Source organism: Aquarana catesbeiana, linkage group LG04 (genome assembly GCF_042186555.1).
Source record: "Aquarana catesbeiana isolate 2022-GZ linkage group LG04, ASM4218655v1, whole genome shotgun sequence".
Taxonomy (NCBI): domain Eukaryota; kingdom Metazoa; phylum Chordata; class Amphibia; order Anura; family Ranidae; genus Aquarana; species Aquarana catesbeiana.
In genome coordinates this window covers 252,357,031-252,383,388 of record NC_133327.1, presented here as the reverse complement: position 1 = coordinate 252,383,388, position 26,358 = coordinate 252,357,031, and the positions used below count along the sequence as shown (strand labels likewise).

The window sequence follows — 26,358 nt, the reverse complement described above, 5'->3', positions numbered from 1 at the left end:
CATTCCCTGGTTCCAGTGATCCCTTCAGTGACTATTTCTCCTGAGCATTCCTGTGAACCCAGTGTCTCCAGCAATCCCTGCACCCCTGTGCCTCCATGAGACATTCACTTCTGAGTTCTTCTGCTCCCAGCACCTTAGTACTCCCAGAGATTTTCAGAGTGCCCAACGTTGCCCCAAAAATTTTACGATCCTAGCAATACCCCAGGAACAGATTTATTACTTTATGTATCTCAGGGCCCCATTGGTGATTGTTTTCCACTGGGCTGCTCTGCTCTACCACTCTGTGATCAAGGTATTACTCCATGTGCTGTATGGTTAGGGTCACATCTATGCATGTCATTTTTGATGCATTTTTGCATGTGTTCTTGATGCGTTTTCATGTTTTTTTTATTTCTGTGGAGGAGACTGGTTGTCAAACAGAAAACCCCCCCAAAAAAGCATCAAAAACACATGTACATGTGTTTTTACGCATTTTTGATGCGCTTCCATTGAAGTCCATGGAATCATAAATGCACTGCCCTGCATGTAAAAAAGTGCAAACAGGGCTCATAGGAAATAATGTTAAAAGGACTGTAGTGTGTTTCTGAGCTTCAGCAAACGCACTAAAAATGCATAGATGTGAAAACCTAACCTAAGAAGAGACTAAATGATCTTGTGGCCCTCTCTATAAGGTACAATCAGTAAAATAAATAGATAACTGAAAACCCTTCACAACAATAGCTGCAAGCAAGGTGGACTATGAGGGTGCAGAAAACTCATTTAGCATTCTTAGCTAAAATAAGAATTCCAGTGAGTAATATAACCTGCTAACATCGATCCAAAACTGAAATGTATCAGAGTGTCTGAGTTTACCCCATATTCTAAACTGCTGCCAGTAGCATGGTGGGGAAGTCCCTTCCCAAATTGTGTATTACTATGACAGCCAGGCTCCTGCTGTAAGCTGGTCTTTTTGAATCTGCTCTCTAAATTGCAATTTCTATACATCAAAAAACAAATGAAAAACCATATACTTGTAAATTACTGCTAGGATATGCTTCACTAATTTCTCTTTGCGGCAGTTACCTGCATTTCCAGCAACATGTCTAAAACCACTGAATGTGTACCACTAAATAATCAAACGTGGCATAACACAAATTCTAATTACTGTAATGACAGCACCCTTGTTTTCTCAAATTGAGTTTTTCTGTATCTATAGTGAGGGTTCACATAGCAGGTCAGTTTCAAAACAGTTTTTTTGCTCGACCAGTTTCAGAAAAGCATTAACTGAATTCCCAGCATTAAAGAAGAACTCCGGGAATTGAAGCACAATTTAAGAATGTGATGTAAGCCACATCTACTTCACCAATAAGAGGCAACACAGCATGTGCAACTGCGCGGTTCCTGGATCCTTTGGCTCCTTCCACTAGTAGCACTAGGTGCCCTTCGGGCAGTTCCCTAGAGGACTAAGCAACTAATTCCTTAACACCGGGCTGGTCACATTTTGCCTTGTTTGCTATCCACCACTTTGTGGGAGATGTATTACACCCCTAGTTTTATTCTGTTTGCATTTTTGGCTGTTAATCCTATCCTGTGCATTTTTATGTTATTTTTTCATATCTCGCAATGGTTTACTAACCTATCTGTTGTCATTTTGACTCATTTATATTAATAAACAATTTGAATAAGAAAAATGTCCTGGTTATGTCCAACAAGTTGTATACCACCTTGTGGACTTATTTCTTTTATTTGCTCTATACATTTTTACTATATCTATTGCTATATTTCTAGCACTCCAACATTGGACCTTTGGGTTTCTGATATAGCAGCTGCAGAGTTGTTTTGCAGCCGCTCTGCCCACCCCTCCTCTCCTCTTGCACAATCATTTATTTATTTATTTTAATCATGAAAGACTTTGTATTATGTGAACCTATTTACAAAATATTAAGTCTTCTTGGAATGGGCAGAGGAGAGGGGGGTCAGGCATTCACACAATAGCTGCATCTCTCAGGTCAGAGCGCTGGGAGTATAGCGATAGCTGTACTTCCAGGGCTTAGTAAATATTTAATTGGTAAAAAAAGAGATGGCATACACCTCGTTGGAGTTAAACCCTTATAAGACAACACATTTTTAAAAGTGGATGTGTTCTTTGCTCCATGTGGAACCTGGCTGAATATGAAAATTTGCTGTTTGCTTCATTTGGAACCTGGCTGAATATGAAAATGTTCTAGCTACTCCATATGGAACCTGGCTAAAAAAAAATAAAAAATCTTATCCAATCAAGTATCTACATATATGCTATTGACAAGGCATAGTATCCAAAAATATGGTCAGGAGACACAGCTCAGGATTACTACGTGAAGCTTGTCCAGCTACAAATTAGGCCAGTCAGTAGGGTACAGCAACAGCACCTGCTTCTATTTTAGCATCCAGTAATAGAACCTTCTCTGCTGCATACCACTGAGCATAAATTGTGGCCTAACTTTGGGAAACATATTATACTGCTAGTGATGGGCCTTCAGTGGTGATGATCATTTCAATGGTCTTTTACCATAAGAGACTCTGTATCTGCGCAGGAGGAACTATACTGCCCTCAGTGACGACAGCCTTTTTTAAGGCTTGGCCACTTGTGTTTTACTTATTGTAATAAAAAATTAATACTTAAAAGCAGAAGCAACACTTTTTTGGCTATCTTATGGATCACAGGAGTGCAGTTTGTTCTGTTCTCCTGTGACCTGTTTTCAACCGACAGCAGGCTGATGTCACCAGTCAATAAGGTCAGGATCTACTCAGATGCCTGGACCGGCAGCTGGCCCAGCCTCTCAGCAATCGACTGAGAGCCTGAGCCAGCAACTTCCACCACCTCCACAGCTCAGCACTCCAGTGAGCACTGCAGGGGCAGAGCAGAGAGTCGGTGACTGACAGTCACCAGCTCTCTGGAGCCTGAAGACCGAGAACTGAGTGATCAGCGGTGTTTGATCACTCAGTTTGTAGGCTTATAGCCGGCGGAGGACAGATGCAGTATTGGACAGATGCTGCATCCACCTACTGTAGGTGAATATACTTATTTTTTTAAACCCATACTTCTCTTTTAAATGCACTGCTGGTGGGAGAATGCTTCCCCTTATATGTGACTTTTTAACTGTACAGACTACTAAATAAGATAAAGGAGAGATTGGTGCATGTCTCCTAAACGACAAAGAGCCTTCTGACTCCTTTCAACATCTCCTGCACCTCTTTACCCTCTATAGTTCTTCAGGTAAATTTAGCTGCAAATGCCCAGAGGAAAAAGTTATCACCATCTGCACAGTTTGAGGTTTGGTGCTGCCCCATCTAACCCTTCTGCCCTAGGCTTTGGTCAACCAGTGTTTTTTTGGGCAAAAGCATTTATGCAAGACCCTCAAACTGATAGCAAACTGATGCGATCAAGAAGTCTAAAGCTCGGTGAAATAGGCCATAAAGCTGAACACGCAATCTTTCTTTGTACCTTTGTAAAGTACAGGGACTGGAACAACAAGCCTGTTAAATATTATTGTGAATAAAAAAAATGACAAATAAAACAGAAGAGTAGATGTGTAGCTTCTTTCAAATAAAACAAGTAATCATTTGATTGCTGGAGCTCCACCTAATAATAATAAAATAGCAATAAAATAGTCCTGTGGAGTTCCATATTGGGCACCTCTAGCAGTACCACAGGGTTACATCCAACCAAAAAGCCACATAGAAGATTACCCAAACTGAAGTGGGCATCTGCAGCGAAACAGCTACATGTTTAGATTATTCATAATATAATCTGTATGTATTTGCTTTCTGCATGCCATTCTCTATATGTGTAGAAATATGTTAAAAATTGCTTGATAAGATGACAGCTCTTCTTCTGTACACCTGGCTGTATGTGGATTTGTGATTTGGCTTAAGCAGAAAACAAAAGAGCATCAAATCAACGCCATTCTTGCACAAAACAATGAAATGATCAGTACTGTCGCTTTAATCACCATCTCAAAACACAGAGCGTGTCTGGTAACAGAAACCGGTAACAGAACACCAGCAACATGAAGCAGAACATCTGCTAAATTCTTTATAAAATACGGTTATCAAATTTGTACTGGATATTTCCTCTTCTGAAATTTCCTATCATCCCTCTGGAAAGCACAAGCACATTATTTCCTCTCCTGATTCAATTGTGAATGAGCCATTAGCTTCTACAGATGTTTATCTAATGCTCCTGTATGCTTTTCACTGAATGCATCGGGAAGTGGACTTCAGTATCTTCAACAGGTCACAGCCAAATCTATTATCAAGAAAGGGTTTGCATTCTCTATATTTAGTATCCTTATAAGAGCTTTTTTCTGCCTTTTTAGGACAGCCAAGCTAATGCAATTAAGGCAAAACTGAAGCTAAAGTCAAAGCATGGCCACAGGGAGATTTATTTCAGACATTGCTTTGCCAGAAGTCTCAGCTAGAATAAAGAATAACTCACTTCCTATAAAACAGGACTAAACTTAGCTTTATTGGGATCTGTATTTATTTTAGAAGATTTACCAATTTTCTTTAGCTTGATATTTTTTTTACTACGTTGAGCCTATCAGCAGCAGTAGGGATAATAAAAGCAATGTCAAGTAGTGAAAACCTATAAGTAGAAGTCTTTTGTTCATTTTATAGCTTGACACTAATGTGACACAACAGCAGTTCACTGCTCAAGGCCAATCATACTTTTATTTTGTCAGAAGTGAAGGGAAGTTATTGTTCTGGTGAATATTGAGCATTGAAATAGCACTGCAATTCTGCTTTCTACTAGAGCGGCTAAAGGTACTGAAGTCAAACAAATAATATACTCTTCAAGACTTCAAACAGATACCACAATAATGCATCCTACACGACATTAGATAGTTTAAAGTAGAACTAAATGGGTGAAAAGATAGATGGATAGAGAAGGAGATGAACAGATAGATGGAGCCGTTCAAAAGACAAATAAGTGATACTAAGTTCACTTTTAAAGACATGTTCACATTTTTTTTTGAAGTTACATTTCTCAGCCTGGTCCAGTTTTTGAAACAAAAATGCAATTTTGTTAACACGGAACAGGCCCTTTATGCAAGCAGAAGAAAGAAAAGAAATGCACAAGGAATACCTTATTTACCTTCTCTAATTGTTCCCTTGTGCTGTAGGCAAAACATATATACTAAGCTAAATGGCACAAAAACACAAGCACTGCCTTAAAATGAAGGCATATGGCAGCATCCATTGGCACTGGTGCTGCCGTTACCATTTTCATGCATTACTTTAGACAGCCCCTTGACTGTAAAAGCCAGGGATATACAAAACCAGTACCTGCATGTGCTTACCCACAATGCTCTTGTTGAACTAGATAGCCAATTAATGTTAATATATTTTTTGTAAATACCTTTACTAGATTAAAAAAAAAAAAAAACAGCCCAATGGAAACAGTAGACACATTACTGCATGGTGTGATAGCTTTAAGTCAGCCAAGCCTGTTGTTAACACCTTCCCCGCCCGGCCTATAGCAGATTGATGGCTGGGAGGTGGCTTTACTGTTCTGACTGGAGGTCATATGACGTCCTTCAGAATGAGCCAATCGTGCGCGCCCCCAGGGGCGACCATTGTTGCGGTGTGTCCCTCAAACACATCACATCTCCGAACACAGTAAAGATCCTATGATGTAGGCACTTTACCATGTCATCAGTTGTGTTCAACCAGAGCTGATCACAATGTAAATAGGAAATGCCAGTTATCGGCATTCCTCTCTTCATGCTGAGAGTGCGTGAGCACTGGAGAGCCAATAAGCATCTTTTTCTCAGTGGGTGCATCTGCACTGATAATCAATGCGCTGATTATCAGTGCAGCCCCACCAGTGATGCCCACCATTGCCCATCAGTGATGCCTGTTAGTGCCCATCATTGCCTCCTATCAGTGCCCATCAGTGCTGCATATCAGTGCCGCCTATAATTGCTGCATATTAGTGCCTCCTCATCAGTGCAGCCTCATCAGCACACATCAGTGAAGGAGAAAAATTACTTATTTACAAAATTTTATAACAAACTAAGAAAAGCTATTTATTTTTTTCTTCAAAATTTTCAGTCTTTTTTTGTTTGTTTAGCAAACAATAAAAACCCAGTGGTGAATAAATATCACCAAAAGAAAGCTCTATCTGTCTCAAAAAAATAACAAACATTTAGTTTGGTTGCAGTGTTGCATGACTGCGCAATTTTCATTCAAAATGTGACATCTCTGAAAGCTGAAAATTAGCCTGGACAGGAAGGGGGTAAAAGTGCCTTGTACTGAAGTGGTTAAACTCAATCAAGTCCACAGCTTGTACCATTATTTTAGTTTTACTGGTGATTCCATTGAAGCTAGGGTAACTAAACTGAATCAGACCACTGTTTAAACCAGATCACCTGGTCAGAATGCTCATGAGTCACTCTTCCCCACCAACGAGTTATAAAAGGCAGAGAAAATCCCAAATCTAATGAGCTGGGATTCAGCCAGGATGTCTGGGAAACAAATCACGTGTCTGAGTTTCAAGAGTAGAAGTTCAAAAGTTCTCCTATCTATACTTCTCAGTCACTGATCTTGACATTTACACAGGCTTACCAAGCACATAGCCACTAAAACCAAGCAAATTACACAATAAAAAAAATAAAAATAAAAAATTATATATACACACACACGCACAGTATATAACTCTGCACTCCAATGAAACTAACACTGTCATATTCCCAAAAAGTAACAAGAACAAGCACAACAACTTAAGTAGATAATATTGATATCACTTCTAACACCTTCAAAAAAAGGACAACACTATAACCGTATGGTGTAATACAAAATGATAAGTCATTTGAATCTGCCAAGTTGCAAGGCATTTCAGAGCTCTCTAGTTAATGTACAAGTGTAAAAATTACATTTATTTTTGACAAAAGCAGTCAAGAGATAGTCACTACACAGAGAATGAATATAAAGTCTAAGCTAACTTTTACTGCATCATTGATTTTTTTTTTTGACAAAAGCCCAAACAAGTCAGGCACTGCACAGATGATAAATATAAAGTCAAAGCAAACTTTTAGCGTATCATCGCCTTCATTTTTGACAAAAGCTCGTGTAAGATAGTCATTACAGCGAAGATGAATATAAAGTCTAAGCTAACTTTTAGTATATCATCACATTTATATCTGACAAAAGTTCATATGGGATAGTCACAGCACAGAAGATAAATATAAAGTCTAGGCTAACCCTTTAGTATATCATCACCTTGATTTTTGACAAAAACTCATATAGGATAGTCACTGCGCAAAACATGAATATAATAAAGTCTACGCTATGTTTATCATCGCCTTCATTTTTAACAAAAGCTCATATATAATAGTCATTGCACCGAAGATGAATATAAAGTCTAGGCTAACCTTTAGTGTATCATCACCTTGATTTTTGACAAAAGCTCATATAGGATAGTCACTGTACATAAGATGAATATAAAGTCTAAGCTAACTTTTAGTGTAGCATCGCCTTCATTTTTGCAAAAGCTCATATAGGGTAGTCATTGCACTGAAGATGAATATAAAATCTAAGCTAACATTTAGTGTATCATCACAGTTATATCTGACAAAAGTTCATGTGGGATAGTCACAGCAAAGAAGATGAATACAAAGTCTAGGCTAACCCTTTAGTGTACCTTGATTGTTTTTACAAAAGTTCATATAGGGTAGTCATTGCACTGAAGATGAATATAAAATCTAAGCTAACCTTTAGTGTATCATCACATTTATATCTGACAAAAGTTCATATGGGATAGTCACAGCACAGAAGAGGAACATAAAGTCTAGGCTAACCCTTTAGTGTATCATCAACTTGATTTTTGACAAATACCGTGTATAGTAATAATATATAGTCACTGCACAAAATATGAATATAAAGTCTAAGCTAACTTTTATTGTAGGATCGCCTTAATTTTTGCAAAAGCTCATATAGGATAGTCATTGCACCGAAGATGAATATAAAGTCGAGGGTCTAGGCTAACCTTTAGTGTATCGTCACCTTTATTTTTGACAAAAGCTCATATAGGATAGTCACAGCACAGAATACGGATATAAAGTCTAACTAACTTTAGGCACATCAGTGGAAGCTGAAAGGGACTAGAGTAAATCAGTTGATCTGTCCATGGTGCTGAAACTTCCTTTAGCATCAATACAGCATCTCTCACTTCCCAAAAAGTTTCTTAGGTATCACAGAAAAACACTATTTCATAGTTAAAATGTAACAATGGGGTTTAATGTGATGACTTCACTAGGACTTCACCTACAAGGGAGATTAATTAGCATTGACTGGACTGGAAGCAAAAAATCCACACCCACTGTATCCATGCTTAGTAACTATGTAAGCGTAGATGAGGCAGTACCAGCAGGCCTTTCACTAATGGATGAAAAAAACCACTGAAGAAGAAGCGAACCGCAATGCATTCTCTTAAGGGCTGATTATTCAGTCAGTGAGAAGCCTGCGTTAAGAGAGGAAGAGAGGGAGAGATGCAGTACGAGTGAGTGAGACAGACTTTAGCATTTCAACTCACCACTTGAATTCTTGCTCTGTTTCAGACGCTTTCCACATAGACACTGCAGCATATGCACTCCTTTCTTCAGGAAATGCCCAAGAATCTTCATTGATTGACTTTTTTCTGATTCCTCGACAGATTCACAATGTGAAAGAGTCAGCAGCTCATCATCCTGTGCTTGGATTTCGCAGTCGAGGCATTGACTGGGCTTTGGTTGACAAGTAGCATTCGCGATCAGAGGATTAGAAAACTGTTCAAACGTGACATGTTGGGACTTTTCAATGAAGGCAGTTTGCCAAAAGGGGCAGAGCCTGGGAGATCTTTGTGAGGACGTCAGATAGAAAACACTGAGGCTCTTCCTAGCCCTGCCTCCTTCAACAAAGGATGAGGCTTTCAGCAACAGCAGCCACTGCACACACAGACCAGGCTGGAGCTGATAGGAGGAGGAATCTGAGCACAGGCAAATGAACGTAGTGAGACAAGCTACCGGTAGTTGGCCACACAAGTTCAATATTTGAAATTACATCTCTTCTTCATCTACATAATCTATTCCATTGCTTTTTTTTTTATGTCGTCACATATCCTTTTATATTTCACTGCATGTCATTTCATACAAACATTGATTGTAAAGTGTCTTCTTTGTAAAAAGTGATTGTAAAGTGGGAACTGGATCAAGATGGGTCTCATTGTGTTATGTTATAAATTGCTTGTGGAATAATAAAAAAGAAAAATCAATTGATTCCACTGTCCTCACCAATCTTTCTTTTAAAGGTGCAAAAAAGTAATGATAAAGTGGCACACTCCTTTTACACCTTACATAATCTCAGTCCTTAACCTCCCTGGCGGTATGATTATTTCGGATTTTAGGTGCTGAAAGCGGTACAATTATTTTGCATGGAAATTTGGCGTTTTATATTGTAGGTCTGTAAATCTTAACAATAACCCACTTAAATCTGTCCAAACAAGAGTCTAGTAGATATCCCGGGTATGATAAAGTTTGAAACACAAAAACATAAATTATAATATAATAAATAAAAATAAATAATTAAAAAAAATTAAAAAAAAATAGTAATAAAATAAATTTCCCCACAATTCACTATCGCACAATTCTGCAAGTGTTCTAATTTACTATCGCTGTTTTCTAGCTGGTCTAAAGCCACTTTTGACGTAAAGGGACACTTTTTGGTTGCTATGGACAATCTCCAGTTTCCAGGCAGAAAGAACAGTGTATATCATGTAAAACTGCATGCAGGGCATGGGCCAAAGCACTGGGGACAAAAGGGATGTGAAATCATTTCATACAGTACTGTAATCTGTAAGATTACAGTACTGTATGTGTTATGATTTTTACTTTTTTTTTAATTTGCCGCCAGGCTCCGCCCCCGTGCGTCGCGCCGCTCGCAGGGAACGGAGCCTGGCACGGAGAGGCTTCGGAGGAGGACGGAGCCCTCGGACGCTGCGGGTGACATCGCAGGATCCCGGGGACAAGGTAAGTAACGCCGCCCCAGGATCCTGCAATGCGATCCCGAGTGTGGCTCGGGGTTACCGCTAATGGTACTGAATTTTAACCCCGAGCCACACTCGGGAAAACCGCCAGGGAGGTTAAACTGAAACCACTAATTCACATAATCAATAATAAAAAAAGTCAACAATTTTCATTATCAATTAGTTGGTTAGCTGATTAGTTGGTCTGCATACAGAATGCATTATTTGATTACATGTTAGTAAACACAGTGCAGCGCACATACAGCTCAGTACATGTTCATACCTGTCAGTATACACAGTGCGCCACACATACATCTCAGTAAATGTTCATACCTGTCAGTATACACAGTGCAGCACACATACAGCTCAGTACATGTTCATACCTGTCAGTATACACAGTGCGCCACACATACAGCTCAGTACATGTTCATACCTGTCAGTATACACAGTGCGCCACACATACAGCTCAGTAAATGTTCATACATGTCAGTATACACAGTGCGCCACACATACAGCTCACTACATGTTCATACCTGTCAGTATACACAGTGCAGCACACATACAGCTCATTACATGTTCATACCTGTCAGTATACACAGTGCAGCACACATACAGCTCAGTACATGTTCATACCTGTCAGTATACACAGTGCAGCACACATACAGCTCATTACATGTTCATACCTGTCAGTATACACAGTGCAGCACACATAAAGCTCAGTACATGTTCATACCTGTCAGTATACACAGTGCGCCACACATACAGCTCACTACATGTTCATGCCTGTCAGTATACACAGTGCAGCACACATAAAGCTCAGTACATGTTCATACCTGTCAGTATACACAGTGCGCCACACATACAGCTCACTACATGTTCATGCCTGTCAGTATACACAGTGCAGCACACATAAAGCTCAGTACATGTTCATACCTGTCAGTATACACAGTGCAGCACACATACAGCTCAGTACATGTTCATACCTGTCAGTATACACAGTGCGCCACACATAAAGCTCAGTACATGTTCATACCTGTCAGTATACAGAGTGCGCCACACATACAGCTCACTACATGTTCATGCCTGTCAGTATACACAGTGCAGCACACATAAAGCTCAGTACATGTTCATACCTGTCAGTATACACAGTGCGCCACACATACAGCTCAGTACATGTTCATACCTGTCAGTATACACAGTGCAGCACACATACAGCTCAGTACATGTTCATACCTGTCAGTATACACAGTGCAGCACACATAAAGCTCAGTACATGTTCATACCTGTCAGTATACACAGTGCAGCACACATACAGCTCAGTACATGTTCATACATGTCAGTATACACAGTGCAGCACACATAAAGCTCAGTACATGTTCATACCTGTCAGTATACACAGTGCAGCACACATACAGCTCAGTACATGTTCATACATGTCAGTATACACAGTGCAGCACACATAAAGCTCAGTACATGTTCATACCTGTCAGTATACACAGTGCAGCACACATACAGCTCAGTACATGTTCATACCTGTCAGTATACACAGTGCAGCACACATACAGCTCAGTACATGTTCATACATGTCAGTATACACAGTGCAGCACACATAAAGCTCAGTACATGTTCATACCTGTCAGTATACACAGTGTGCCACACATACAGCTCAGTACATGTTCATACATGTTAGTATACACAGTTCTGCACACATACAACTCAGTACACATCCATACATGTCAATAAGTCCCTGAGAACTTGTGAATGTGTGAGGAACAATGCCTCATGTACACTGTTGCTGGTAAACGGATGTTTAGGAGCAGTTGGGCATTTTTTTCAGCTGCCCCTGAACTGTCCTCTATGTTATCTTATCAGTACATGTACACAGGGTTGTTTACAGCCATTTCTAGGCAGTTGAGTTTAGAGGCTTTTTTTGTAATGCAAAAAAATGGGTTTAAAAGTTGAGTATAGAGGCATTTTGAGCACCGAACGCTTCTAAACGCAGCTAAACGTGGCTAAACGTGGCTAAATGCGGTAACTCACATTTAGCCATGTTTTGTTTACAGGCGTTTTTCATTTTCGGCTATTATGAAAGAAAAACCGTTTTAAATGTGGGTTACTATCTGTCAAGTTAAATCATTCAGGAGAGGTTGTAAAAACATCCTTTGTATATGAAGCCTTAATCGTGCAGCTCTATTACAGGCATACCCCACTTTTAAGTACGCAATGGGGTTTATTTACTAAAGCTGGAAAGTGCAAAATCAGGCTCACTTTTGCATAGAAACCAATGAGCTTCTAACCCCAGCTTGTTCAATTAAGCTTTGGTAATAAAACCTGGAAACTCATTGGTTTCTATGCAGAAGTGAGCCTGATTTTTGACTTTCCAGCTTTAGTAAATAAACCCCATTTTGTACTTAAAAGTGGGTTATGCCTGTATATAGTATAAAAGCCTACCTGATTGGATAAAATTGAATCAATTGTTTTGATAGGACTTCCCGCAACATTTTTGTTGGTAAAAGAGACCTTACAGGAAGCAGATTGTAATGTGTGGAGACAGCTTTCCTGTATATTCAATTCAATAGATTTGCTAACTTTCAGTCAATGCCTGGAAAGTCTTTTATCAGCTTATCACATGAGAAGTGGGTTCAGATGAACATTTCTATATACATTTTGTATGTGTGCTATCTTGAGGGTGACAGAGTAACGTATCTGTTTTATTTACAATCAAACAACCTTTTTCATGAAATAATCAATTCAGAGTAATTTCTGATTATTTCCACAGCATAGGGCCCTATAGCCATTAATGAATAAATCTGGGCAATATTTGAAATTTGTAATTAAAAAAAAAACATTATGCAGCTGTTTTACAGATAAAAGAATTGTGTCAATAATTCATGTATTCAAATGCTGCTGTTATCACTGATTAAAATTGTCAGTACTGTAACAATCCGTGGTGATCATTTCCTGCTATGTGCCAGTTGTTATAGTTTAAAGCTGCGAAGAAAGAACTGTTTAGGCTTTGAAGTGATACATTACATACATAAAAAAATTGTAACTAGTTCCAAAGTTGAGCATATGCTCAAAAGGTAATTAAGGATCTATGTTGAACACCTAGTACAGTCACTCTTTTGTTGCTCTTGCCAGAAATTCCTGCTGTCAAAATGACAGCCGGGAATTGCTCTGTATAAGGGTTTATTCAAACAGACGGCTATGACTGCATTGAAACTGGATAGTTAGCTGTCCAGTTTGGTGTGCATCCAGGGCTGGTCAGAAGCACTGTTATCAGTTATCAGATATTAGTTACATGTGAACAAATCTGGGCGAGTTGCTGCTGACCAGGGCTCTTCACGCACAAGGTATGCAAGGTAAATCTTCAGGTCCCCTGGCAGCATACATTTCTCACTCAACTGTGCTTACCAAGGGTCTGAGAAAGGAGCGTGATGCTCTGAAATGCGTAACCATGCCCCCTGGGGTGGTGTCATCTTCCATGCATCCAGTTATGGTGGTCAGAGCTTCCTCATCGGCTGGCGGCTACCAGAGCAGCCCCCAGCATCAGGAGGATCCATAGAGCCTACAAGTAGAAGATGCGGCGACTAAACACATGATAAGCAACATAAATTTTAACCCGCAGTGAGTTGCCAACTGTCGTTTTTTCCTTAACTGCAACATTTAGCTGGCGTCCCCTTCCTATATGATTCTTACCATTCACAGGTCTACCTATTCCTTTGGAAAGCCTCCTTTTGTGCCATTATTAATTTTTTATTTTATATGGTGATGCTGTACTGCTTTGGTGACAGTATGAAATAAAATTGTGAAAACCCCCCAAATATTATTAAATTTCTTAATTTTTCAAAAAAGTGTGACAAAAAATTGTAACTTCAAAAAACTCACCATGCCTTTTACTAAATACCAGTGGTGCTCCACCTGTGGCCTGCAGAGCCCTCTGATGTGACCCACTATCACATACTCTGGAATGGCGGGTTGGCAATGGGCATACTGGCACTGTTAAAAAAGGGTTATTAGCTGCTTTCACCCTGATCCACAGTGACAACGCAATGCACCTGCGGCTTTCTTGCAGGTTAGCTGCACTGAGCCATAGACTTCTATTACATCCTGCGGGTTTAGTGTGCTTTCTGAAAGCACACCAAAACTCCTGAATGCATGGCCTTTGACGTGACATCATCATGCATGCGAGTTCTGGGCTCGCAATCAAAGGATGCGGCCTGAGACGTACTGGTAACCAGAGTGTATGCGCAGATATTTTTACCATTGTGTAAGTGCGTGGCATATATTGGTTTTAAAAGTAAAAGTTGATGGTTTTACACTACGAGAGTTCTTCTCTTATTTGGGCCCGCTCTTTCCGTTTCCTATGATTAAATGACCATCGATGGGTATTGCTTGTAAAAGTTCCAAGGAGAGATCCCCCCATGCCACTTTAAAGGCTAAAGCCTGCATTTCCTATGCACTTATGCTGGTTTTCTATTATTACCAGCCACAAAGCCTGCTAAGTGATTAGCGCATCTGGTGGTGTATTGGTTCACTGAAGGTGAACCATGTTAAAAAAATGGGACTTTTGGTGCATGGTTTATGGAGATTACAGATTCAATATTTATGGGACACTTTGATGGATTTTTGAATATTCTAATACAATTATTGATATATTGCACTGTGTAATTACGAGATCCATTAACTATTTTGCACTATTGCACTTTGAGTTTATATTTAAGCGGTGTAATTATGGGACACATTGATTATGTTGTTCTAATATTTGTATAATTTTGCACTTTATTGCCCTATTGCACTTTGAATTCATATTTAAGTTTGATATCTGGGTATTAGAAGGCGATAGCACCGTCTTAATAATTGAATCTAGTATTTGATGGTTTTTACATCATAAAGATAGCAGCTGCACCAGTTATTCACTTTTGTTCAATTTTCTGTAATCAAATTCAGAAATTTCTCTTTTTTTTCTAGTGTAATATTTAACTAGTAGAAATTCTCAATGAATTCTGAGGCTGGGTTCACATTTATGTGAATTGGATGTGAGTTTCCCCACATCCAATTCGCATGACAGGAGACTGCCCCAGTTCACACATCTCTGGGGCGGCTGCGGTACAGATTGCACAGGGACCCTGTTCGTCTTTGGCTCTTTTTCAGGTCCGAATTCAGGAAAAAATCTGGGCCTGATTGATCCCTGAAACAGAGAACAGGGACACACTGGACCCCTGCTGTGAGCCACATCCAAATTAAGTGTAAACCCAGCCTCAAGGTCAGTGGCGGCTGGTGCTCAAAATTTATGGGGGGGGGCGCAAACAAACTGAAAAATTTTGAAAGAAAAACATTGATTGCAGTATCACAGTGCCCATCAAATGCAGCCACTGTGCCATCAAACACAGCCACTGTGCCCATCAAACGCAGCCACTGTGCCCATCAATTGCAGTCACTGTGCCCATTAATTGCAGCCACTTTGCCCATCAAATGCAGCCACTGTGCCCATCAAACGCAGCCACTGTGCCCATCAAACACAGCCACTGTGCCCATCAATTGCAGCCACTGTGCCCATCAAAGGCAGCCACTGTCCCATCAAACGCAGCCACTGTGCCCATCAAACGCAGACACTTTGCCCATCAATTGCAGTCACTGTGCCCATTAATTGCAGCCACTGTGCCCATCAAATGCAGCCACTGTGCCCAAACGCAGCCACTGTGCCCATGAAACACAGCCACTGTGCCCATCAATTGCAGCCACTGTGCCCATCAAAGGCAGCCACTGTCCCATCAAACGCAGCCACTGTGCCCATCAAACGCAGACACTTTGCCCATCAAACGCAGACACTGTGCCCATCAAACGCAGCCACAGTGCCTATCAAATGCAGCCACTGTGCCATCAAATGCAGCCACTGTGCCATCAATTGCAGCCACCCCTGGGTGGGCTCTGAGTGCAATGCTCTGCGCTCCGAGTCCACCTTTTTTTAATCCTATTAGAGTCTATGGCTCTAATCAGGTGCTTCAGAAAAACACCCCTGCCGCTGTATTTCAAACGCCTGGCGTCCTAAAAGGGGTCGGACACCTAAATAGGGAGCGGCAGCAATGGATAGATTCATGCAATGCATGAATCTATCCATTCTACATAGGTGGTGGCTGGAGAGAAGGGGCGGCGCCCGTGCACCCTTAATGGACAGGCCGCCCCTGCTCAAGGTGGTCTTTAGATATTTTGGTTCTAATTTTGCCATTCGTGTGCTTCATTCTTGAAAATAGTTGCTCACAAATATAGGTGCTGCCGAAAAACTGCTGACATGAATAAGGTCTGATTGTATAGAGTGGGATCATTTTTCTTTGGGAAGATAAAACTTGAAAAAGTTCAGTAAAGAGACACTGTCGAATTTTTCTTCAGCCACAAGTGTTCACTAAGTATAAACACATTTAAAAAAATCCCCCCCCCCCCCCCCCCCAAAAAAAAGATCAACATTTTTAGGTAAGTTTACGTTTTTGTGTTGGGTTGCATTCATAGCCGTCTTGTCTTGGGCCGCAGATTGGGCACCCCGATGTATGTAAATCTTGGTGCCTTGGCTCTGTTCACAAATATGTGACACAGATCAATCACATGCTGCAGCCACTTATTTTGTGTTTTGCTACAAAGTTATAATATTGCAGTCTGAGGAAATACTTTCGCTTGCGTGCAGCAGACTAATAACATAATCTTAGTCCAGAAAAGTCACCTGCCTATAGATCAGGGATGTTTTTTTTTTTAATGGTTCCCTATTTCTTTTTTATTTATAATACTGTTTATTATATTATGACATGTCGGGAAATTTTCATCCAAAACTGAAAAGTTACAGTTTTCACTTTCCGCTATGATATATTTTGTCATATTAAAATAACTGCAAATGGCTTATAATATTCACAACTTAACTATACATGTAAAAGCATCCACACCTACTATATGTGACATTGTGACATTTGACTCTTATATTTTTGATGTGTGATCTGTTATTCTGTTAGCAACATTCGTAGACAACTTGTTTGGTGGGGACGGTGGGAGGGCAGGAGTTTAGGAGGGGGGGGGGGTGTAACTGTGTATTGGTCAATATTTTCTAGTAAACAATATAAAAATTTTGACTAAATACATACAATTTATACTGTGTGGTTTTACTTCTCTGATTTTCCATGGCCTCCACCTGTGTATCTGCTCATATGGGACATAAAGATATAGAGATTGTTTCTTTGGCAATTCTCAGGAGCATGGGAATTCCCTTATTGAGATTCAACATCTGTCATTTCCGTTTTACTTTCCACAACCCATAGCAAAGAGCATTGTACGTTTGACTCCTTTCCTTTTCCCTAGGGCAAGCAGACAAAACAGCTGTTACCATGGTGGCTAATACTTTAATTATGACTGTATGCAGCCAGTAGGACATGCAGGCTCTTTCATTTTATGAGTCCACTGTGCCTGTCTCAAAATCCACAATTATGCACGATTTCTTCATTTAGATTCAAGTTAGTGATATTTATATTTAAGTCCTATTTCTCAGAGTATTTTTTTCTCTTATCGATGCTTACGTATCATTATACACAAAATGTAATATAAACCTGGACAGAAAATATATTTTTTTAGCATATGAATCCCACGGGAGGCAATTAGAATTTGCACTGATGTATAGATAATTCTCCTCAAAGCTGCCTTATTTAAGAACTGGGTGTTAGTAATGTGCTAAGTGCTTAACGTAAGACTTGACTGTGACACTAATTTTACATATATCCTACTAAGTAAAAATAGAAAAAAAAAGACACTTTTTGCACTAACAAATATAATTTACCTAGGATCCTTTGCATTTGCCTATGTTGGTTATTTTGTGGTTGTTCTCACGTGTCAAAAACAAGTCTGTCCAATCATTCTTGTGATGCAGGCACCCCTGCCAGACAACATAGCTAAGCTGGTGGCTCATTTTTTTCCATTGCAGTTAAGAAATAGAGCCTAATTCAAGCTGCAATAGCACTTAAATTGTTTGTTAAGGCAGTGCACACAGCCACTGCCAGCCCCTCTGCTAGGATTCCATGATGTATATACTATATGCCATTTTCTAAAATTCTTATTATAAATACGGTTTTTCTTATCCCCGATCAGCAGTCATGTGACTGCCCGGCGCTGTCTTTCTCCGATGTATGTATTACCAAGGGAGGGGCTGAGCTCTCCCTGACATCTGCCGAGTGGTCACGTGACCTCCCTCTGTTATACAAACATCGGAGGAAGACAGCGCCGGGTGGTCATGTGACCGCTGATCGGGGATAAGAAAAACGTTACTTATAAGAAGAATTTTAGAAAATGCACATAGTATATACAGTATCTCACAAAAGTAAGTACACCCCTCACATTTTTGTAAATATTTTATTATATCTTTTCATGTGACAACACTGAAGAAATGACACTTTGCTACAATGTAAAGTAGTGAGTGTACAGCTTGTATAACAGTGTACATTTGCTGTCCCCTCAAAATAACTCAACACACAGCCATTAATGTCTAAACAGCTGGCAACATACCTCCAGCCCCCCTAATACTTACCTGAGCCCCCTCTAGATCCAGCGATGTTGTAGGAATGTTGCAGTCCTGCTAAAAATCGCAGGTCACCGCCATTACCAGTAAAAAAATATTAAAAATGCCATAAATCTATCCCGTTTGTAGATGCTATAACTTTTGCACAAACCAGTCAATATATACTTATTGCATTTTTTTTTACCAAAAATATGTAGCAGAATACATAGTGGCCTAAACTGAGGAAGACTTTTTTTTGGGGGGGGGGGGGTGATATTTATTATAGCAAAAAATGAAAAAAAAAATTGTTTTTTTTTTTTTTCAAAATGTTCGCCTTTTTTTGTTTAAAGGACAAAAAATAAATACCGCAGATGTGACCAAATACCACCAAAAGAAAGCTCTATATGTGGGAAAAAAATGACATCAATTTTGTTTGGGTACAGTGTCGCACGACTGCGCAATCATCAGTTAAAGCGTCGCAGTATCACAAAAAATGGCCTGGTCATTAAGGGGGCAAATCCTCCCGGTCCTTAAGTGGTAAAAGTGGTTGTAAACCCTTACATATACCCAGTGAAGTGAACAGAAACAAATCCTCCTACATAGGCTTTACTTGTTTATCTATAGTCTTCTGCTCCCTACACCCCTTCAAATGGGCAAAAAAGTGTTAAAATCTTTTTTTTTTTTAATCTGTTAGGAGCACAGAGGAGATGGCGGAGAGCTTCAGTTACAGTGTGTGCAAGCTGATTGGAGGAAAGGCACACTCCCCCCTCCACACAGCAGAAGAACTGTGTTCTGAACAGACAAGCTGTCTGCTGAGCTCCCCCCCCCCATCACAAAATTATCTCTTGTGTTGGGAAAAATTCTCAGAAATGACTTGTGCTGACAACAGTGGAAAGAAGTACCAGAGAGAAATGACACTTGGAGCTTTGGAGAGAGATATAAAACACCACAGATACTGTATATGTGCTTTGCTCAGATTCCAGGAGTGAGGTTTACAACCACTTTAATGATAAGTATTTTTTTTTATGGCAGTGGGAATGAAGTCTTTGGCTTAGTGCAGAGTTTGGGTCACTTGTAGAATAAGTTAAATCTGATATGGCATTATCCCTTGCCCTCATAAATAACTCTTAATATTCATCAATAGTTGCAATGGTAAGACGAGAGCTTCAGCAGCTATATGCTGCATCTTTTTTTGTCCTCTGGAGAAGTTTTGCAGTGCTAATTCCAGCCAGTCAAAGGGTCTGTGGGGTGTGTTGTAGGTGTTCTGGAGCATTTTATTATGACCAGTGGACACACCTTTAATGCCAACTATCTTGGGTACATTTATATTTCCATATGACAAGGTTTTACAATCGGACAACCAACATATTTGACAGAATGAAATTAGAATTAGTTGATTACTAAATATGATATACGGTAGATGTGATAAATATTCCTCTTAGAATGTTTAATTTTGTCTTATGAGCATCCTGGACCTTTCAAACTAGGCTTGTCTAGTGGCTAACTTATTTGTATCTTTGAATAAATCAGTGTAGCCACTTTTTATTAAGGTAACTATATTAATGTAGGAGTTATGGAATCTGCATTAATGTTGAGAATATATATTTGAGAATGGAATATGCTTTAAGTCTAAAATCAAGCAGATATAAAAGACCACCATTTATTCCAGTGATGCATTTATCCAATTATATTTTATTTATATATATTGTATATTTTAAATACAGCTAGTACCAGAATCTGTCTTATTGGCTTCTTACAATTATGTGCATAGTATGCCTTGAACCTGGAAAGGGTGAGTCAGCAGTGTGAGTTCAAATGTCTTTTCTGCATTGCATACTTTTTTCTAATCTAATGCTGACAAGAAGAGGGATCTATTACTGATAGAAAAATTAAACATAGTGAGAGTTCCTAACTCACAGGCACAAAGCCCAGTACAGACATACCCCACTTTTAAGTACACAATGGGGTTTATTTATTAAAGCTGGAAAGTGCAAAATCAGGCTCAGTTTTGCATATAAACCAATGAGCTTCCAGGTTTTATTACCAAAGCTTAATTGAACAAGCTGGGGTTAGAAGCTCATTGGTTTCTATGCAAAAGTGAGCCTTATTTTGCACTTTCCAGCTTTAGTAAATAAACCCCATTGTGTACTTAAAAGTGGGGTATGCCTGTATTGCCTTGTAACACCCATACATTATATTGTAAGCTCCTTGAGGGCAGGGACTGATGTGAATGTACGATATATATGTAAAGCGCTGCGTAAATTGACAGCACTATATACAGTAAGTACATGTAATAAATAAAAAATAAATAAATCTGTGTATTTTTGGGGCAAGTGCGGCCAGGCTCAGACAGGAAGCCATCAATGACAGGCTGACATTGTCCGCAGCCATCCTCATGTAATTGGAATGATTACATCCATTTAGGGCTCATTCAGAGGATCACTTTACAGAGGGTTGTTGAAAGGAAACTGGGAAATGTTATGTCGCCTCCTCACCGCCTGTTCAAAAAGCCAAACCACTGCACCAAAACCACACGCAGGAGTGCACATCTGTCCCTAACTGCAGATAATCATTTCTTGTGTGATAACATGTGAATAGCACATACAGACTTCATATCCACAGCTAACCACAAACACCTGGCTATACCCACTACAAAAATAGGCTGATCTGGGTAGTGCATGGCCCTAATAAGCTGTGTGCATGAACCCACAATCTTGTTATTGTAGTGATCCTTCTCGAATGTGGGTGGATCAGCAACCAAGTTTATGAGTCTAATTTATTCAGACTGAAATTTCACATAAAGGCATACTAAAATAACCTATAAAGAAATATTATCCTGTGATAATATTATTTTAGCAGTTCATTTTAGCTTGGCTCAAAGCATTTGTTAACCCCTCAAAAAATTGATCCTGTTTCTTTAAAGTATGTTATACAGCACAGTACTTGTGCTGTGTGATTTGGCTCCCTGTAACACCTGTAATACCTGGTTGATCCTGTTAGTTTCTGCCCTCCCCCCCTGTAAACTAAACACGATACATCATGGCTGCTGAGCCCTGATACCATGGTCAGTTTACGTGCCTCTGTCATCCGCAGCCTGCTATCTGCAGCTTTCCTCTCTACTCCTGTGTCCTCCTCCCCCCCTGCCTGCGAGCTCTGTGTGTGAGCCACCCCTCCCCTTCTATCACCATTCCGAGCAGCTCGCACATTACTGCTCCCAATCACTGCCAGCCCCTCTGCTAGGATTACATGATGTACAGTATCTCACAAAAGTGAGTACATCCCTCACATTTTTGTAAATATTTTATTATATCTTTTCATGTGACAACACTGAAGAAATGACACTTTGCTACAATGACACTTTTGCCACTTTTTTTGGGACCATTGACATTTATACAGCGATCAGAGCTAAAAATAGCCACTGATTACTGTATAAATGTCACTGGCAGGGAAGGGGTTAAAGTGGTTGTGAAGTCAGAAGGTTTTTTTATCTGAATGCATTCTATGCATTCAGATAAAAAACCTTCTGCATGGAGCAGCCCCCCTAATACTTACCTGAGCCCCCTCTAGATCCAGCAATGTTGTAGGAATGTCTCGGCTGCCCGGAGCTCCCCTCCTCATTGGCTGAGACAGCAGTGCGGCACCATTGGCTCCCACTGCTGTCAATCAAAGTCAGTCAGCCAGCCAATGAGAAGAGAAAGGGGGCGTGGCCGGGTCAAGGCTCTGTGTCTGAATGGACACATGAAGCTGTGACTCGGCTCTGGTGCCCCCATAGCAAACTGCTTGCTGGGGGGGGGGGGGCACTCAGCAGGAGGGAGGAGCCAGGGGTAGCGAAGAGGGACCCAAGAAGAGGAGGATCCAGGCTGCTCTGTGCAAAACCATTTCACAGAGCAGGTAAGTATAACATGCTTGTTATTTTTAACAAAAAAAGGAGACTTTACAATCACTTTAACACTAGGGGGCGATCAAGGGGTTAAGCGTGTTCCCTGGGAGGTTTTGCTAACTGTATGGGGGCTGGACTGACTAGAGGAAGAGAGAGATCGTCTGTTCCTAATCACTAGGAACAGACAATCTCTCTCTCCTCCCCTGACAGAACGGGGATCTGTTTGTTTACACTGACAAATCCCCGTTCTGCCTGTTTCTGGAGCGATCGCGGGTGGCCGGCGGACATTGAGTCCACCGGACCCGCTGGTTTGCACGGAATACAAACAAATGGTAACGCAAGAGTGCCATCCGTTTTCTTGTGGATTGCCGTGCCACACGGAAATGCACAGATGCAAACGAATGGTAAAGCACACACGATGCGTGTTGCTGTTGGTTTTCAAAATGCACAACAAAGCACATGTTTTCTTTGCTGGTTACCGCGCATTCGGAAACATGTAAAAGAGCCTAAATGGTAACACTGATGTGACACACATTGCTGCACGTTTTTGAAACACGTGGCAAAGTGTGCGTTTTTTTATTGCAAGTTGTGCGTTCGGAAAAGCGCAGATGCAAACAAATGCCAATGTAAGCAAGCTGCGTACGGAAACAAGCAGATGCGTATGAATGGTAACACAAGTGTGAAGCACCTTGTTGTACATTTTTCAAAATGCGTAGCAAAGTGCATGTTTTTTTGTGCGGGTTGCCACAACATTTGTAAACGCGCAGATGCGAATGAATGTTAACTGCGCGTTGCTGTGTGTTTTTGAAACACACGACAAAGTGCATGTTTTCTGTGCTAGGAGTATTTGGAAACGCGTAAATAAGAATGCAGCCTAAATGGCAATACTAGCGTGAAACACATTGCTGCACATTTTTTAAATGCATGGCAAAGTGTGCGTTTTTTTTAAATTTCAGGTTGCCATACGTTTGGAAACACGGAGATGCAAATACATGGTAATGCAAGCAAGCCACACATTGCTGTGCGTTTTTAAGATGCTCACCAAAGCTTGCATTTTCTTGTGCGTTCCTGTGCGTTCAGAAACGCACAGAGCAGATGTGAACGAATGGTAAGGCAAGTATGATGCGTGTTGCCACGTGTTTTTTAAAACGTGTTTCTTTATTGCTGCACGTTTGGGAATGTGCAGATGCAAGCACGCTGCGCATTGCTGTGTATTTTTGAAACACACAGCAAAAATCATGTTTTCTGTGCTGGTTGCATTTGAAAATGCATAAATGAGAATTCAGCCTAAATAGTAACGCAAGCGTGACATACATTACTACACATTTTCTAAACACGCAGCAAAGCGTGCCTTTTTTTTAGTGAGTTGCCATGTGTTCGTGAAACAGGCAGATGAGAACAAATGGTAATGCAAACATGACACCATTTGCCACACGTTTTCTAAATACACAGCAAATTGTGCGTTTTCTTGCAGGTTGCCATGCGTTCGGAAATATGCTGATGAAAACGCAGCCTAAATGGTAATGAAAGTGCAACATGCATTGCCACTCATTTTAGAAAAGCACAGCAAAGAGTGTGTTTTCTGTGCGGGTTTCCATGCATTCAGAAACACACAGATGCGAACCCAGCCTAACTGTCACCATGAGAACGAAGTGCATTGTTGGCATTGCCATGCGTTTTCTGCACAGGTTGCGTGAGCAAGCATGCACGAGTGCACTCATAACAAGCGGCTTGCTATGAGGGCAGTCGGCGGTGGGGAAAGAGGAGGATCAGGGCTGCTCTTTTCAAAACATTACACAGAGCAGGTACAGTAAGTATGACATGTTTGTTATTTTTAACAATATATTTGCTGACCAAAGTTCCACTTCCTGCTTCTTTCCTATTCACTGCAGATAAGAATTGAGTGTGGGTGGGGATAACGCAATTCTTTTCCTCCACAGAGTTTCCCTTTTACATCTGAATTCACAGAGTTTCCCTTTTACATCTGAATCTGCAGAGTTCCCCTTTTACATATGAATTCACAGAGTTCCCCTTTTACATCTGAATCCGCAGAGTTTCCCTTTTACATCTGAATTCGCAGAGTTCCCCTTTTACATCTGAATCTGCAGAGTTCCCCTTTTACATATGAATTCACAGAGTTCCCCTTTTACATCTGAATCCGCAGAGTTTCCCTTTTACATCTGAATTTGCAGAGTTTCCCTTTTACATCTGAATCCGCAGAGTTTCCCTTTTACATTTGAATCCGCAGAGTTTGCCTTTTACATCTGAATCCGCAGAGTTTCCCTTTTACATCTGAATTTGCAGAGTTTCCCTTTAACATCTGAATCCCCAGAGTTTCCCTTTTACATCTGAATCCGCAGAGTTTGCCTTTTACATCTGAATCCGCAGAGCTCCCCTTGTACATCTGAATCTGCAGAGTTTCCCTTTTACATCTGAATCCGCAGAGTTTCCCTTTTACATCTGAATCCACAGAGTTCCCCTTTTACATTTGAATCCGCAGAGTTCCCCTTTTACATCTGAATCCGCAAAGTTTCCTTTTTACATCTGAATCCGCAGAGTTCCCCTTTTACATCTGAATCCGCAGAGTTTCCCTTTTACATCTGAATCCGCAGAGTTTCCCTTTTACATCTGAATCCGCAGAGTTCCCCTTTTACATCTGAATCCGCAGAGTTCCCCTTTTACATCTGAATCCGCAGAGTTCCCCTTTTACATCTGAATCCGCAGAGTTTACCTTTTACATCTGAATCCGCAGAGTTCCCCTTTTAAATCTGAATCCGCAAAGTTTCCCTTTTACATCTGAATCCGCAGAGTTTCCCTTTTACATCTGAATCCGCAGAGTTTCCCTTTTACATCTGAATCCGCAGAGTTTCCCTTTTACATCTGAATCTGCAGAGTTCCCCTTTTACATCTGAATCTGCAGAGTTCCCCTTTTACATCTGAATCTGCAGAGTTCCCCTTTTACATCTGAATCCGCAGAGTTTGCCTTTTACATCTGAATCCGCAGAGTTCCCCTTTTACATCTGAATCCGCAAAGTTTCCTTCTAACATCTGAATCCGCAGAGTTCCCCTTTTACATCTGAATCCGCAGAGTTCCCCTTTTACATCTGAATCCGCAAAGTTTCCTTTTTACATCTGAATCCGCAGAGTTTCCCTTTTACATCTGAATCCGCAAAGTTTCCTTTTTACATCTGAATCCGCAGAGTTCCCCTTTTACATCTGAATCCGCAGAGTTTCCCTTTTACATCTGAATCCGCAGAGTTTCCCTTTTACATCTGAATCCGCAGAGTTCCCCTTTTACATCTGAATCCGCAGAGTTCCCCTTTTACATCTGAATCCGCAGAGCTTACCTTTTACATCTGAATCCGCAGAGTTCCCCTTTTAAATCTGAATCCGCAAAGTTTCCCTTTTACATCTGAATCCGCAGAGTTTCCCTTTTACATCTGAATCCGCAGAGTTTCCCTTTTACATCTGAATCCGCAGAGTTTCCCTTTTACATCTGAATCTGCAGAGTTCCCCTTTTACATCTGAATCTGCAGAGTTCCCCTTTTACATCTGAATCTGCAGAGTTCCCCTTTTACATCTGAATCCGCAGAGTTTGCCTTTTACATCTGAATCCGCAGAGTTCCCCTTTTACATCTGAATCCGCAAAGTTTCCTTCTAACATCTGAATCCGCAGAGTTCCCCTTTTACATCTGAATCCGCAGAATTCCCCTTTTACATCTGAATTCACAGAGTTCCCCTTTTACATCTGAGTCCGCAGAGTTCCCCTTTTACATCTGAATCCGCAGAGTTTCCCTTTTACATCTGAATCCGCAGAGTTTCCCTTTTACATCTGAATCCGCAGAGTTCCCCTTTTACATCTGAATCCGCAGAGTTTCCCTTTTACATCTGAATTCACAGAGTTCCCCTTTTACATCTGAATCTGCAGAG

General features: G+C 40.5%; 1 protein-coding gene across 3 annotated transcripts in view; it reads right to left on the bottom strand.

Annotated features, from left to right (window-relative positions):
* Positions 1-26,358, bottom strand: part of FGF12 (fibroblast growth factor 12) — a 648,489-nt gene that overhangs the window by 418,967 nt on the left and 203,164 nt on the right. The window contains exon 1 of one of the 3 annotated variants that reach the window (XM_073626387.1): positions 8,555-8,916. The exons of the other annotated variants lie outside the window; for them this stretch is intronic. Within the exon in view, the coding sequence (XP_073482488.1) occupies positions 8,555-8,645 (91 nt within the window). The 5' untranslated portion in view covers positions 8,646-8,916. Of the gene's footprint in view, positions 1-8,554; positions 8,917-26,358 lie in introns of those variants that run through there. 3 annotated transcript variants of the gene reach the window in all.